The 17,500-nt window shown below is 41.3% G+C and overlaps 1 protein-coding gene across 1 annotated transcript in view; it reads left to right on the top strand.

The window, feature by feature from the left end:
- Nucleotides 1-17,500, top strand: part of LOC128691739 (solute carrier family 23 member 1) — a 123,813-nt gene that overhangs the window by 50,503 nt on the left and 55,810 nt on the right. The window contains exons 4-8 of the mRNA XM_070079692.1: nucleotides 2,022-2,224; nucleotides 2,635-2,761; nucleotides 3,586-3,709; nucleotides 17,066-17,204; nucleotides 17,351-17,464. Of these exons, the coding sequence (XP_069935793.1) occupies nucleotides 2,022-2,224; nucleotides 2,635-2,761; nucleotides 3,586-3,709; nucleotides 17,066-17,204; nucleotides 17,351-17,464 (707 nt within the window). The remainder of the gene's footprint in view (nucleotides 1-2,021; nucleotides 2,225-2,634; nucleotides 2,762-3,585; nucleotides 3,710-17,065; nucleotides 17,205-17,350; nucleotides 17,465-17,500) is intronic.

The following is a 17,500-nucleotide window of genomic DNA, read 5'->3' as shown; positions in this document are numbered from 1 at the left end:
CGCTCCATGAGCTTTATCAAACCTCGTCTTAAAACTGTGTATGGTTCCTGCCTCCACTACGTCATTTTCTAGGCTATTCCACTGCCTTACAACTCTATGACTGAAGAAATACTTCCTACTATCTCTCTGACTCATTTGTGTCTTCAACTTCCAATTGTGGCCTCTTGTTTCTGTCCCCTCCCTGGAACATCCTGTCCTTGTCCACCTTGTCTATTCCACGCAGTATTTTATATGTCGTTATCATGTCTCCCCTGACCCTCCTGTCCTCCAGTGTCGTCAGGCCGATTTCCCTTAATCTTTCTTCATAGGACATTCCCCTTAGCTCTGGAACTAATCTTGTTGCAAACCTTTGTACTTTCTCTAGTTTCTTGACGTGCTTTATCAAGTGCGGGTTCCAAACAGGTGCTGCATACTCCAGTATGGGCCTGACATACACGGTGTACAGTGTCTTGAATGATTCCTTACTAAGGTATCGGAATGCTGTTCTCAGGTTTGCCAGGCGCCCATATGCTGCAGCAGTTATCTGATTGATGTGTGCTTCCGGAGACATGCTCGGTGTGTACTCGCCTAGCAAGGGTGTGTGTGTATGTATGTGTGTGTGTGTGTGTGTGTGTGTGTGTGTGTGTGTGTGTGTGTGTGTGTGTGTGTGTGTGTGTGTGTGTGTGTGTGTGTGTGTATTTGCGTGTGTGTGTGTGTACTCGCCTAGTAAGGGTGTGTGTGTGTGACTCAACAATCAATATTTGCACCAATAACTCATCACAGTTGTGACCGGGTGTGGAAGTGTGAATTGCTTATTACTCTATAATTTTTTTTTTTTTCATGATCGTAGCCATGTATAAACGTAAGTAACGATACTTACAGGATTCATTACTTTTGTAACTTGTGAGTTCATTACCTTTATACCTAGTTCAGCTATCAAAACTTTGGGGGCCCAGTCCCTGGACCCATTACGTACCTCTGTAATCTGTAAATGCCTTTGTAACTTGTCATGATTGTGACCAGACCTACCTGGTGTTCATTACCTTTGTAAATTGTGATTTCATTACCTTTGTAAATTGTGAGTTCATTACCTTTGTAACTTGCTCGGCTATCAAAACTTTGAGGCCTAGTCCCTGAACCCATTATGTACCTCTGTAATCTTTTGACTACCGCCTCCAGAATGGGTATGGGGTGCATAATAAATATATTAAACTAACTATGGATCCCATCACACATTGGATTACTCCTTCATGATAAAGTTGATATGTTAGCCAAGAAGAGTACCCAGAAGGAGAATGTAGAATATAACTTTGGTATAACTGTGCCTAGCATTGGGAATAATATTAGGAGAGAAGTAAATAATGAAAATGATTGTTATAGGAATGCAATTAGAAGCCTGAGTAGATCTATAACCCACTATGATAACATGAACGTAGATAAGTATGTTTATGGAGTAACGTACAATGTGAACAGACTGACTGATGTTGTAGTGGCCAGGCTTAGGCTTGGTTACAAGTACTGACTGATGTTGTAGTGGCCAGGCTTAGGCTTGGTTACAAGTACTTCTGGTAGTTTGGGAGACACACAGATGATGATCAAACTAAATGTAAATTATGTGATCAGGCATATGGTCACTCTCTTGAACACTATGTGCTTAATTGTCCACTTATTGAAGAATACAGAGACAGACAGTATAATAACCTATGTGACATGTCAAGATATCTTATTAATGAAAATAAGATACCAGATATACTAAGCAAATTTCCTAAATTTGCATGTAACAGATAAGTAAACTATAGATATGTAGATATAAATCCATATGTATTCCTGTTAACCCTTTGGGGCTTAGTTCCTGGGCCTTTTGTGTATCCATATGCTCTTGCACTACCGTCCACAGGATGGATATGGGGTGCACAATAAACTAGCCACTTCGGTGGCAAAATCTAATCTAATCTCTCTCTCTCTCTCTCTCTCTCTCTCTCTCTCTCTCTCTCTCTCTCTCTCTCTCTCTCTCTCTCTCTCTCTCTCTCTCTCTCTCCCAGGCTGCCAATCGTGCAAGGTGGTAACTTTGCGTACCTCATCCCGACCGTGGCGCTATTGTCGGCCAACTTCGCGTCTTGCGAGAGCCAGAGGGCTGCCAACCTGACGGCAGCGCAGCAGCAGGAGGAGTGGCAGGCTAGGATGAGGGCTATACAAGGCAACATTGCAGTGTCTTCCGTTTTCCAGATCATTCTTGGTTTTACAGGTTCGTCTCCACATGGTTCTTGAACTTTCTGCAATTACCTCGTCAAAGACTTTTTATTTTTTTCTGGCTAATCTCTTACTCGATGGATGTAGCAGTGCAATGAACTATCGCAAGTTGAAAGAAAATCAGCTTGTTGACAATGAAACACATAACAGTGATTCTATTTTGTCAACTAGCGGGTCACTAAATGTTTGTAGAGGTTTCATAGATTGATTGTCAATGCTCTGTAGGTTTTCGTAAAGATGTATCCTGCTGTTAATGATTATATTAATCAAATTTCCTCTACTGTAAACAGATGAATGCCGTAACTGGTTTTTGTATTATTTGCAGATGGTTCCCTTTGAGCTTTAGGCCCGTGGCCTTCTAGCTCAGTCTTCGTCTAGCTAGCTAATTATGTGTTCCCTCCACAGGTGTGATTGGTGTAATGCTTAAGTGGATCACTCCTCTTACCATCATTCCTACAGTCTCCCTTGTCGGTCTCTCTCTCTTCGATCTGGCGGCTGACCGATCCTCTCAACACTGGAGCGTGTCCATGTCGTAAGTCCCCGTCCTTGTCATACGTCCGTGTCATTTTAATTAAGTCTTCGACCGTGTTGTGAGTTTCTGTCTTTGTTGTAAGTTTATGTCCTTGTATTACGAACGCAGGTAATAAATGGCCTGTGACACCTGGTCGTAATTGGAACTGGAGCAAACAAACTCAGCAGTTGACTATAATATATAATTGCCTTCACCCTCTATATACAGGTATGTACAATATGTACAGATAGAATAATAAGTGTACACCACGATGACAGATGGCAAAGCAGAAGTCAGAGCGCATCATATTCAACCAGCAACTAGGGAAGTCTGCCAATGCTTACTGCAAGTGAACCACGTTGTTCCAGCTTTGGCGGCCTTGCCTGTGATTGGTTAATGAACCAAGGTACTGATTTAACGACGGGTACCCTATCGAAATTTATGGTGGTAATGAAAATACTAATCCTAATTATACTACTAAAATAATAACAGGTAAATGTGCATGAGATTTGTTGTATAGTTTGTACACTTCAAATATTGATCTTGGTTCTTGTGTTTACATGATTTAGGGTAAAAAGGATTTTTAACTATATACATCAACCACTGAATGCTAGTGATGTAAGGATAGATTTATTTTATATATTTCTAACTTACCTTGGAGTAGATGACACTAAAATGCAGTGGAGGCCTCAATTAACAGAAACGTTTTACTAAAGCATGGGTCTTGATGAAGCCACTGTGCAGGCACAACGTTGTGGTTAGTGACAATATTAGCTGCATCTCATTGTCATTGAATATACCCTGTCAGCATTTACATGCTGTTCCACTTCGAACCTGCTTTTCAGGACCACTGTGTTGATGGTGTTACTCTCTCAGTATATGAAGGATGTGAGCCTGAGTCTGCCTACCGGCTACCGCAGAGGTTACGGTTTTATCTACTCTGAAGTTCAGGTTTTCAAGATGTTCTCGGTACGTATGCTGCCCCCAGTTGCAGGATGTTCATTTAGTGTGTGAAATATTTGATAAAAACAGGATATCAACTAGGCTTAGTCCGAGACTAGCAATCAGGGACGATTTTCTCAGCTTGTGTGCTAGCTTAATTTTCAAGATATGACGTTAATTCTTTAAATATTACGTAAGGAGAACGTCAACTGAGAAAACACTGGAACCATATATATGTTGTGGTGGCGAATAGGTTAAACTTGCGACTTTGCCTTAAATTGCAACGCTCTTCTTGCCGAATATGGCAAGCGAAAATTTGTGTATGCTATAATTTCGCAAAAAAATTATTCTGAACCTGAAGAAAAAATATATTTCATTGTGTTTGTTTATTATCAAATTATTGTCAACTTATCTAGAATATATTTAGTTGGGTTAGGCTAAGTTAAATTAAGCTTGTTTTAATAAGGTTAAGTAAGTTTTCTAAGGTTCTTTTGTTACAAAATTATTAATTTTTACTTTAACATAAATGAAAAAATATATATCTTTAAACGCATATTTAGAAAGGACTTGCTGTATAGCCCTTGTGGCTTAGCGCTTCTTTTTGATTATAATAATAATAGAAAGGACTTAATTTTAAATGAGTTCTTTCAAACTGACCAATTATATATATATATATATATATATATATATATATATATATATATATATATATATATATATATATATATATATATATATATATATATATATATATATATATAGCTAAGGAAAGTTAGCTAAAGTTTGCTACTCATAGTGACTGAATAAGCGAAAAAAGGTTTTTGTTAAGAATTAATTATCTCAAAGTGAAGTACTTTCTAATCACATATTTGTACCTACAAATATGTTACTAGCTCGCTAAATGAAGATATGTTGCAAATTATGCTTTTCTTGGGGCAGCTTTTGGCTCTATGTAGAGGTTTATCAAGTGATCAGCAAAACATTGTTCCCATATAGTATGTTTGTTTTAGTATTACCAGCAGTAGGGCAACGACAGTGTGGCTGGAGTCTTATTTGTGATAATAAACTCAGGGGTTGCACTTGAGTTAGTGGATTTATCAGAGTTTATTGTTAGTGTAGAACTAAAGTGGGTTGGGCAAATATTGTGTTAGTGGATTGAATTTGTGAAGGACTTGCCCAGTATGGGCCAACAGGCCTGTTGCAGTGTTCCTCCTTTCTTATGTTCCTATGTTCTTATAAATTCCGGAAAGGATGGAGTTTGAGCCCTGGCAAGCAAGTCTTAAAACTCACAGGCCAGTGCGTTAACCCCTCGCATCATTTTATTTGCATTCGTGTTAAAGTCATGTATAACTAATATAGAGGCCAATAAGAATTAAGACGAAGCAGTTAAAAGAGGATCGTCATCCCTCTTGGGGCTTGTAATATAACGTATGTTATATCACAAGACAATTATTTTAACATTTTCTTCTAAGAAGTGGAGGCTGTACCAACGTAAGTTCTGGCTCACTGCCACACTCTTGACGTAAGCTCCATCCTCTTGTCAGGATATATACATTGAGAGGTGTGTATCTCCTAGTGTCTGTACGCTAAGACATATACTCTGTGTATCTCTCAGTGTATCTTCAGTAAGAAGTGTATATATTTCAGTGAATCTGCAATGAGAGGTGTGTGTATATCTCAGGATATATACACTAAAAGTTTGTTTTAATCCTGGTTTTTCTGGGAATAATATGCTCTTGATTGGTGGCGTTCAGGAGTAATTCAGCCTTAATGATCCTCGTGCAACAAATCAACTTTGAAGCTACTGAAGCAAACTTTCTGTCATGGTACACAACACTTACATACATCCCAACATAAACATTAGTCTCTTTGGAAGTTGATTAACTGAGGTCTAATAAAAAGAAAAGTCACTATAACTTGTAGGTTACCTGTAGATGATCCAGAGTTCATTGCTTCCGCTGCCCGGTCCCAGACCAGACTTCCCTGTTGATGACTTGATCGGTCAGGCTGTTGGTGCTTACTACGTTCAGTCCTACGTACCACAGGCACTTCTCGAGATTAAATTCACGGGGAAGCGCTAAATTCATAGGGGTCATACAGAGCCTGGGGAATGGGAAGTATTTAGGATTGATCCAAGGAAGGGGAGGGTAGCTCTTATTCCTTGGATCAACAGCTCTCCACCGGGACCAAGGCACTCCCCATGATGGCACCTTCCTAAAATTTCTCCTGAAGTCAGTGACCTGTTAATTATTGTTAATGTTTGTTGGCACCAAATTGAAAATCTAGATTTTTTTTCAATCTTAATTTTCCAAATTTTTAAATAATAAAAGGCATTTTTTTTGGCCCGTGTAGCCCAAGGTTAAAAGCTTGGCTGTGGAACCCAGAGGTTAAAAGCTTGGCTGAAGAACCCAGAGGTTAAAAGCTTGGCTGAAGAACCAAAAGGAAGCTTGGCTGTAGAACCCAAGGGTTAAAAGCTTGGCTGTTGAACCCAGAGGTTAAAAGCTTGACTGTAGAACCCAAGAGTTAAAAGCTTGGCTATATAACAGATCTCTGCACAGTTCCAAATGTGGCGATGAGAGTGAAGATAATGGCATGTGACTACACAAAACAAATGGAACTGATCACAAATGTTCACAGAAACAAATATTTTCGTCGACAATAACATTTACTTTGAAACTTAAATACTTTGGATACAATACTATTTTCCTCTTGTTAGCTCGAAGATATATAGTCATTCCCCATATTTTATTTATTTTTTATATGCCGCTTTTTGCCTCGAAAACAGAAAGACAGTACTCGTGCAGCAAGTTTACTGTCCTCTCATAAGTGTAAACTAAAGCCTTTTAAGTGAAGACTGGCAAATATTTTGCACTGACAGGATTGCTTATCGTTGCTTTCTGTTCGGTACACACATAAAATGACAACTAAATATTACAGATCTCTACGTACATTCGGTTTACTTTCCTGTGTCTCTTATTAATTCGTATTTTAGTAGTACATGTATTTCCTTGTCAGTTTAAGAAGATTGGTTTGAGAGCAGACTGAGAGTCCCATAATCTCTGGAACTTATAGCAGATATGTAACAATACACATTGTAGGCACAACTCAAGTCTTATTTTCAATCAATTATGTTCGATTTAACGAGACTGGATCAAGATCCTGCTGTCAGACACCCCGAGTGTAGGTCAGTTGGCGCTAAGCTGGGTACACGAGACTGCAGTATACAAGGTTACTACTCAAAAAACTGTTTTCTCAAGTCATGATCGACTGACGTTTTCATACCTGATTAACAAACTTTTTTTATCCCTGTTGTACGTGCTTGATAATAACCACGCAGGATGATATATTTATCCCATTGTAATTATAGACAAAATTCATGATAAAAGTAGAAGTTCTGGTTAGCGGTAATCCGATTTTGGCAGCGGCAGCAGCGACTTCCAAGCTCCGTACTTTTCTCCAACTATCAGAGCTACCAATGCTCCTATGATGACCTAGTTACAAGCAAAACTGCACTACCCAACGTAGCACCCAGAATGACCAAAGATTACCAACAGTGAAACCTACAAATCGAAAATAATAGAGATCAAAGGAAGACTGCCCACAAACCGAAAGCAACACCCCGCTGCCAGCCGAACAACGTAACCCTAAGCTTTGTATAACTACAACTTCTTCTTAACTACAACAATTCCTGTAGTATTATGAGGCGCAATCTAAGAGGAAACAGCACCAAGGCCAGCAAGAAAACACCGAAAAATCAACTATTCAACAAGTGTAGCCAGGAGGACGCCGGCCCAGCAACCACCCCACTCACCACCACTCAAGGCCACACCACAACAATAACAACAAACATGGCTGCCACCAGCCCATCCTCCCCTCTCTTCCCCGGATTCAACCTACCAAGTAGTCTCTCAGGTATGACCAACGATCCAGATACCCTAAAGACATGCATCTCCAACTTAGTTATTGAAAATATGAATCTTCGAGAGACGCTAACAAAACAAGACACCAGGATGACACAACTCGAGAACAAAATCCTCAGTCTTGAACAAAAGTTATCAACACCAGGAATGACTAACTGTGACAAGACCATCCAGACAGTCATAGATAGCCATACCCAACAAATAATATCTCTTAATACAAAGGTTGAAGAAGCAGTAAAAGAATGGAAGAACAACTTAGATAACCAGTTCAGTGACTACTTTGCTCTCCAAGAAGATAAAACTGAACAAGATAAACTATCGGACGCAGTAATAGTTAACAGTCCACTTTTTCCCAGTGATATGAACCAAACAAACAGTAAAGAAATTACTCTGCAGATCATAAAGGACCAAACAAGTGTTATTGTACCAGAGTCAGAAATAAAAGAAGCCAGGTTACTAGGATCCCATGGTAGAAAAAGTGTTATGCTTAGATTCCACTCACATGACAGGAAAAAAGACTTAATTATTGCATCTATTAAAGTAAAGAAAGAGGTATACATAAACGAGTGTCTTACCAAAAAACGTCAGAACCTCCTGTATAGAGTCAGAAAACTTAAGCGGGAGAATAATGACACAATACACCAATGCTTCACACGGGATGGGAAAATTCTTGTTAGGAAAACAAATGTAGGTCAACTGTACACAATCACGAACGAGAATGATCTATCACGATTTCTCAGGGATACTAATCTTACAGAGAATAACTAAACAATGTCCAACTTAAAAGCCTACGTAGTGTAGTGTATGTTTTGCTCCATTATTGTTCAAATTTCATTGTACAATCTCTTAGTAATTAAATAATCAACTACCTCATTTTGTGATTTTACTAGTAAGCATAAGTCACCTTATGTAATTTTCTTATTTACTATTGTTTGCTTAAACATTAGCTGAATTGATACTTTCTCTGTCCATATTACTACCTCATATTTTTTTAAATACTATCAATTGATATTACTTACTAAAATTAATAATTATCATTTTTACTATAATTTCAATTTACTCTTAACATTTTTGACATTTAATAACCATTACTTGTCTAATTACCTTTACCTGTTTTAATACCACATTTACTATCTTAGAGTACTCTTAATTACCTTGTACTGCCATATAACCTCTAGTATAACTACCAGTGCAATATTGAATGAAATAAACATTACTTTTTCACTTTTTTGTAATCATTATTACTTACTAAAATTTTATTAAACACCATATTTACTACCAGTCAATTTTACTTTTGTACATTAAACATTATTTTATACTTCCCATAACATTTTGTTGCCAAATTTTCAAGTTTGTATATTCAACTCCAACCTTTATATTATCCTTTGTACCTGTGTACCTGTCTACCTGTATACCTGTGTACCTGTGTACCTGAAGAATTGTCGGTTTTCAAAACCATTCATCACACCTGGGTACCTGTGTACCTGTGTACCTGTGTACCTGTCTACCATCTTACTATCATATTATAACCAAGACATTACCCTTGTTATTTTTTACTATTATTCTTTTGGTACTTTAATTGTGAATTTTATTTTGTCAATTTAAATCTAGTTATACTCTTGATGTTGTCAACAACCTATACCAGACTCTAGTGAAATTGCAAGTACCATTTCAATTTGTATTTTTATATTATAAGTTTATATTATAATTCCTACTCTAAGATTGTTTTCATATCTTAGTTTACCTGGAGTTTACCTGGAGAGAGTTCCGGGGGTCAACGCCCCCGCGGCCCGGTCTGTGACCAGGCCTCCTGGTGGATCAGAGCCTGATCAACCAGGCTGTTGCTGCTGGCTGCACGCAAACCAACGTACGAGCCACAGCCCGGCTGATCAGGAACTGACTTTAGGTGCTTGTCCAGTGCCAGCTTGAAGACTGCCAGGGGTCTGTTGGTAATCCCCCTTATGTGTGCTGGGAGGCAGTTGAACAGTCTCGGGCCCCTGACACTTATTGTATGGTCTCTTAACGTGCTAGTGACACCCCTGCTTTTCATTGGGGGGATGGTGCATCGTCTGCCAAGTCTTTTGCTTTCGTAGTGAGTGATTTTCGTGTGCAAGTTCGGTACTAGTCCCTCTAGGATTTTCCAGGTGTATATAATCATGTATCTCTCCCTCCTGCATTCCAGGGAATACAGGTTTAGGAACCTCAAGCGCTCCCAGTAATTGAGGTGTTTTATCTCCGTTATGCGCGCCGTGAAAGTTCTCTGTACATTTTCTAGGTCGGCAATTTCACCTGCCTTGAAAGGTGCTGTTAGTGTGCAGCAATATTCCAGCCTAGATAGAACAAGTGACCTGAAGAGTGTCATCATGGGCTTGGCCTCCCTAGTTTTGAAGGTTCTCATTATCCATCCTGTCATTTTTCTAGCAGATGCGATTGATACAATGTTATGGTCCTTGAAGGTGAGATCCTCCGACATGATCACTCCCAGGTCTTTGACGTTGGTGTTTCGCTCTATTTTGTGGCCAGAATTTGTTTTGTACTCTGATGAAGATTTAATTTCCTCATGTTTACCATATCTGAGTAATTGAAATTTCTCATCGTTGAACTTCATATTGTTTTCTGCAGCCCACTGAAAGATTTGGTTGATGTCCGCCTGGAGCCTTGCAGTGTCTGCAATGGAAGACACTGTCATGCAGATTCGGGTGTCATCTGCAAAGGAAGACACGGTGCTGTGGCTGACATCCTTGTCTATGTCGGATATGAGGATGAGGAACAAGATGGGAGCGAGTACTGTGCCTTGTGGAACAGAGCTTTTCACCGTAGCTGCCTCGGACTTTACTCTGTTGACTGACTACTCTCTGTGTTCTGTTAGTGAGGAAATTATAGATCCATCGACCGACTTTTCCTGTTATTCCTTTAGCACGCATTTTGTGCGCTATTACGCCATGGTCACACTTGTCGAAGGCTTTTGCAAAGTCTGTATATATTACATCTGCATTCTTTTTGTCTTCTAGTGCATTTAGGACCTTGTCGTAGTGATCCAATAGTTGAGACAGACAGGAGCGACCTGTTCTAAACCCATGTTGCCCTGGGTTGTGTAACTGATGGGTTTCTAGATGGGTGGTGATCTTGCTTCTTAGGACCCTTTCAAAGATTTTTATGATATGGGATGTTAGTGCTATTGGTCTGTAGTTCTTTGCTGTTGCTTTACTGCCCCCTTTGTGGAGTGGGGCTATGTCTGTTGTTTTTAGTAACTGTGGGACGACCCCCGTGTCCATGCTCCCTCTCCATAGGATGGAAAAGGCTCGTGATAGGGGCTTCTTGCAGTTCTTGATGAACACAGAGTTCCATGAGTCTGGCCCTGGGGCAGAGTGCATGGGCATGTCATTTATCGCCTGTTCGAAGTCATTTGGCGTCAGGATAACATCGGATAGGCTTGTGTTAATCAAATTTTGTGGCTCTCTCATAAAAAATTCATTTTGATCTTCGACTCTCAGTCTGGTTAGCGGCTTGCTACAAACTGAGTCATATTGGGACTTGAGTAGCTCACTCATTTCCTTGCTGTCATCTGTGTAGGACCCATCTTGTTTAAGTAGGGGCCCAATACTGGACGTTGTTCTCGATTTTGATTTGGCATAGGAGAAGAAATACTTTGGGTTTCTTTCGATTTCATTTATGGCTTTTAGTTCTTCCCGCGATTCCTGACTCCTAAAGGATTCTTTTAGCTTAAGTTCGATGCTTGCTATTTCTCTGACCAGTGTCTCCCTACGCATTTCAGATATATTGACCTCTTTTAGCCGCTCTGTTATTCTTTTCCGTCGCCTGTAAAGGGAGCGCCTGTCTCTTTCTATTTTACATCTACTCCTCCTTTTTCTTAGAGGAATAAGCCTTGTGCATACATCGAGTGCCACCGAGTTAATCTGTTCTAGGCATAAGTTGGGGTCTGTGTTGCTTAGTATATCTTCCCAGCTTATATCGGTTAGGACTTGGTTTACTTGGTCCCACTTTATGTTTTTGTTATTGAAGTTGAATTTGGTGAATGCTCCCTCGTGACTAGTCTCATTATGTCGGTCTGGGGCTCCACGCATACATGTCTGAACCTCAATTATGTTGTGATCTGAGTATATTGTTTTTGATATGGTGACATTTCTTATCAGATCATCATTGTTAGTGAAGATGAGGTCTAGTGTATTCTCCAGTCTAGTAGGCTCTATTATTTGCTGGTTTAAATTGAATTTTGTGCAGAGATTTAAAAGCTCGTGTGAGTGTGAGTTTTCATCAGAGCTGCCTCCTGGTGTTATTACTGCAACAATATTATTTGCTATATTCCTCCATTTTAGGTGCCTTAAGTTGAAATCCCCCAGGAGCAAGATGTTGGGTGCAGGAGCTGGAAGATTTTCCAGACAGTGGTCAATTTTTAACAGCTGTTCCTGGAATTGCTGGGATGTTGCATCCGGAGGCTTGTAGACTACCACAATGACTAGGTTTTGGTTCTCGACCTTTACTGCTAAAACTTCCACTACATCATTTGAGGCATTAAGCAGTTCTGTGCAAACAAGTGACTCTGCAATGTACAGGCCAACCCCCCCCCCCTTTTGCCTGTTCACTCTGTCACATCTGTATAGGTTGTAACCTGGGATCCATATTTCGTTGTCCAAGTGATCCTTTATGTGGGTCTCAGTGAAAGCCGCGAACATTGCCTTTGCCTCTGCAAGCAGTCCACGGATGAAAGGTATTTTGTTGTTTGTTGCTGGCTTTAGACCCTGTATATTTGCAAAGAAGAATGTTATCGGACTGGTGGTATTGTTGGTACTTGGGGGGGGATTTTTTTTCCGGCATTAGTATCTGTATCTGTTGGTTTGGAGTGGAGGCCATCGACTGTGGTTCCACTCCAGGAATGACTGGATTTGGTGTACGATTTCTGCCATTTCCTGCCAGTTTTTTTTCCTTCCTGGCACTAAAAAACCTCTCCCTCTTGAGTGGCTGTGGCTTTCCAGGTTTTCCCATGGCCTGGATGTTTTGTATCTTTTTGTCCCCTTTAGATGGTATGCCTGGCAATTTAAGTTATAGCACAGTCTTTCCTGTACTGAAGAGGTACACAGTTCAGGGTGAAAAAGCTTACAGGAAGGGAGTTTGCATTTTCCTGTTGTCATATGGGCATGGCATTTTCTAGGGTGGTCATAGTTGCACGTCCCATCTGTTTTTCCAGATTTCGAAGTCTTTGTACCAAGATTCCATGATGTTGCAGTGTCTGACAGATGTGATGAATGGTTTTGAAAACCGACAAGTTGAAGAATTGAGACACTTATGCAACACATGGGAATCTTTAGTGAAGAAACGTTTCGAACAGTGGCTTCATCAGTCAAATGCAAAGTTTAAGGAGAGTAGAAGTATGAGGTAATCAGTCCACCTGGATTCGAGTGGTCTCACTCTTGTTGTAAGTCAGCATAGGGCAAATGCTGCGGTGAGAAGTAAGAAAGGCGGGATGGGGATAAGTAAGAGGTCAGTAGAAGCGTATCTTTGTACCAAGATTCCATGATAATCAGTCCTTATGCAACACATCAAAGAAACCGCCACACAGTGGATCAGTCGTAGAAATGTAAGGAGAGTAGAAGTATGAGGTAATCAGTCCCTCATGGATTCATGTGTTCAGTCTTCTTGTTGTAAGTGCAGCATAGGGCCAGAGAGGTGGCTTATATACTGCGGTGAGATGAGTTGAAGCAGGAGGAGGCGGGATCTTAGTGGGACCTGCCACTAATGTAAGTAGGTCATCGTCCAAAGGTTTGGGCAAGCGTTGAAGTCTTTGTACCAAGATTCCATGATGTTGCAGTGTCTGACAGATGTGATGAATGGTTTTGAAAACCGACAAGTTGAAGAATTGAGACACTTATGCAACACATGGGAATGCATAAGTGTCTCAATTCTTCAACTTGTCGGTTTTCAAAACCATTCATCACATCTGTCAGACACTGCAACATCATGGAATCTTGGTACAAAGACTTCAACGCTTGCCCAAACCTTTGGACGATGACCTACTTACATTAGTGGCAGGTCCCACTAAGATCCCGCCTCCTCCTGCTTCAACTCATCTCACCGCAGTATATAAGCCACCTCTCTGGCCCTATGCTGCACTTACAACAAGAGTGATGGACTGAACACATCGAATCCAGGTTGAGGGACTGATTACCTCATACTTCTACTCTCCTTATCCATTTCTACTTTGTATTTGACTGATGAAGCCACTGTGTGGCGAAACGTTTCTTCAATAAAGATTCCCATGTGTTGCATAAGTGTCTCAATTCTGCATAGTATGTGCACAGGCTTGGTTTCCGTTTTCCTTGGGTTTCTGTGACTGTATTCCCTGTTGGTGCATGTTTCCCTGTCTTACTTCTGTCCTCCCTAGCACCAACAATGGAGCTCCCACCAGTTGTTTTTGGTAATATATCCTCACTATTGCTAGTGGAGTCCTCTTGTTTGCTATTTCCTGCGGTATTTCTAGTTTGCAATATTGGTTTTATCTTATCTTTGACTACACTTGTTTCCCCTACTATGGCTCCTGTCCCCTATGAGGTCATTTATATGTATTCCTTCCTGCGTATAGTTCCCGACTACCTGGACAAAATCTCCAGCTTCACCATTTCTGTCTCCCAGGACAGCATCTCCAGCTTCACCATTACTGTCTCCCAGGACAGCATCTCCAGCTTCACCATTACTGTCTCCCAGGACAGCACCTCCAGCTTCACCATTACTGTCTCCCAGGAGAGCACCTCCAGCTTCACCATTACTGTCTCCCAGGACAGCACCTCCAGCTTCACCATTACTGTCTCCCATTACCGGGCAATGTTCTCATGTTCCTACTGCAGTACAGGATATGGGAATAAGACACAAACATTTGTTGGAGGAGACGATTCGCCAATAACGGCTTTATCAATCCTGGAGTATAACTGGAGAGGATTTCGGGGATCAACGCCCCCGCGGTCCGGTTCGCGACCAGGCCTCGTGGTGAATCAGATCCTGATCAACCAGGCTGTTACTAATGGCCGCTCGCAAACCGACGTACGAACCATAACTTTAGGTGCCTGTCCAGCGCCTTCTTGATGACAGCCAGGAGTCTATTTGTAATCCCTCTTATGGATGCTGGGAGGCAGTTAAACAGTCTTGAGCCCCTGACACTTGTTATGTTGTCTCTTAGTGTACTCGTAGCGCTCCTGCTTGTCACTGGGGGGATGTTGCATCTCCTGCCAAGTCTTTTGCTTTCGTAGTGAATGATTCGCGTGTGCAAATTTGGGACTAGTCCCTCTAAGATTTTCCAAGTGTATATTATTTTTTATCTTTCTCGTCTGCGCTCCAGGGAGTACAAATCAAGGGCCTTTAACCGTTCCCAGTAATTTAGGTGCTTTATCGTACATAAACGTGCCGTGAATGAGAGTTCTCTGTACATTCTTCAGGTCTGCAATTTCACCTGCTTTGAAAGGGGCCGTTAGTGTGCAGCAGTATTAAAGCCTAGAGAGAACAGGTGACTTGAAGAGAATCAGCATGGGCTTGGCATCCTTAGTTTTGAAGGTTCTCATTATCCCTATCATTTTCCTTGCAAATGTGGTAGATACATTGTTGTGAAAATTGAAAGTGTGGTCCTCTGACATTATCACTCCCAGGTCCTTCACATTAGTTTTTCGTTCTATTGTGTGATTGGAATTTGTTTTATACTCGGATTCACTTTTAAATTCCTCGAGTTTTCCATATCGGAGTAATAGAAATTTCTCTTCACTAAACTTCATATTGTTTTCCGCGGCCAATGTAAAGATCTGGTTGATATCCGCCTAGAATCTTGCAGTGTCATCAGTGGATGACACTGTGATGCAAATTTGGGTGTCATCCGCAAAGGAGGACACGGTACTGTGGCTTACATCTCTATCTATGTCAGATAAGAGGATAAGAAACAGGATGGGGGCGAGTACTGTGCCTTGTGGAACAGAGCTTTTCACTGTAGCTGCCTCAGACTACTCTGTTTACTATTACCCTTTGTGTTCTACTTGTTAGGAAGTTATAGATCCATCTACCAACTTTTCCTGTTATTCCTTTATCACGCATTTTGTTCGCTATTACACCATGGTCGCACTTGTCAAAGGCTTTCGTAAAGTCTGTGTATACTACATCTGCATTTTTTTGTCCTCCAATGCCTCTAAGACCTTGTCATAATGGTCCAGTAGTTAGGTCAGGCAGGTGAGACCTGCTCTTAACCCATGTTGCCCTGGGTTGTGTAATTGATGGGTATCTAGGTGGTTGGTGATCTTGCTTCTTAGAACCCTTTCAAAGATTTTTATGATATGGGACATTAGTGCTATCGGTCTGTAATTTGTTTGCAATTGCTTTACTGCCACCTATGTGGAGTAGGGCTGTCTGTTGTTTTTAGTGAGGTTCGGATGACCCCTGTGTCTATGTTCCCTCTCCATGGAATGCTGAAGGCACGTGAAAGGGGCTTCTTGCAGTTCTTGATGAACACAGATGAACACACTTGATGAACACACCTGGTCCAGCAAATGGCTTCTCGAATTTAATCCTGCCAAATGCAAAGTCATGAAGATAGGGGAAGGGCACAGAAGACCACAGACAGAGTATAGGCTAGGTGGCCAAAGACTGCAAACCTCACTCAAGGAGAAAGATCTTGGGGTGAGTATAACACCGAGCATGTCTCCGGAAGCACACATCAATCAGATAACTGCTGCAGCATATGGGCGCCTGGCAAACCTGAGAACAGCATTCCGACACCTTAGTAAGGAATCATTCAAGACACTGTACACCGTGTATGTCAGGCCCATACTGGAGTATGCAGCACCTGTTTGGAACCCGCACTTGATAAAGCACGTCAAGAAACTAGAGAAAGTACAAAGGTTTGCAACAAGGTTAGTTCCAGAGCTAAGGGATTGTCCTACGAAGAAAGGTTGAGGGAAATTGGCCTGACACCACTGGAGGACAGGAGGGTCAGGGAGACATGATAACGACATATAAAATACTGCGTGGAATAGACAAGGTGGACAAGGACAGGATGTTCCAGGGAGGGGACACAGAAACAAGAGGCCACAATTGGAAGTTGAAGACACAAATGAGTCAGAGAGATAGTAGGAAGTATTTCTTCAGTCATAGAGTTGTAAGGCAGTGGAATAGCCTAGAAAATGACGTAGTGGAGGCAGGAACCATACACAGTTTTAAGACGAGGTTTGATAAAGCTCATGGAGCGGGGAGAGAGAGGGTCTAGTAGCAGCCGGTGAAGAGGCGGGGCCAGGAGCTAGGACTCGACCCCTGCAACCACAAATAGGTGAGTACAGAGTTACTGGATAGGATTGATAAACTAAACTTTTCCAATAAACGTTCTGATTGTGTATATGCGTTATTCCCACAATCTGTGGGTATTAGCATGCAGGTACTTGTACACTACTGCATTGTATTTGACTGGTACTGCACACAGATAATAGTGGCGTTGTTGACGTCTTGGCTGGTGTGTTGGGTATTGACTGTCACTGACACGTTTCCTCCGGGCTGCCCTTCTCGCACTGACCGCTCCACCCTCATCAGCAATACTCCCTGGTTCAGGATACCTTACCCAGGTAAGTAAGCCATGCCAGAAAAATATGCATACTATCGTGGCTGAAAAAAAATTACAACAATCCAAAATTTGCAGGGGAAATGTTAGGCTACTTTTCGGTTCGTTCGTTATCACTCTCATTGTTTGTTTGTTTTTGTGTTTGTGCAGGACAGTGGGGGATGCCGACAGTGACTGTGGCTGGGGTGTTGGGGATGATGGTGGCGGGTCTGGCCTCCATCATAGAGAGTGTTGGAGACTACTACGCCACCGCCAGGATCTGTGGTGAGTACACACACACACACACACACACACACACAC

This window comes from Cherax quadricarinatus, chromosome 6 (assembly GCF_038502225.1).
Source record: "Cherax quadricarinatus isolate ZL_2023a chromosome 6, ASM3850222v1, whole genome shotgun sequence".
Classification (NCBI taxonomy): Eukaryota; Metazoa; Arthropoda; class Malacostraca; order Decapoda; family Parastacidae; genus Cherax; species Cherax quadricarinatus.
The sequence above is the reverse complement of the archived record's forward strand: the minus strand, read 5'-3'. Positions and strand labels throughout refer to the sequence as shown.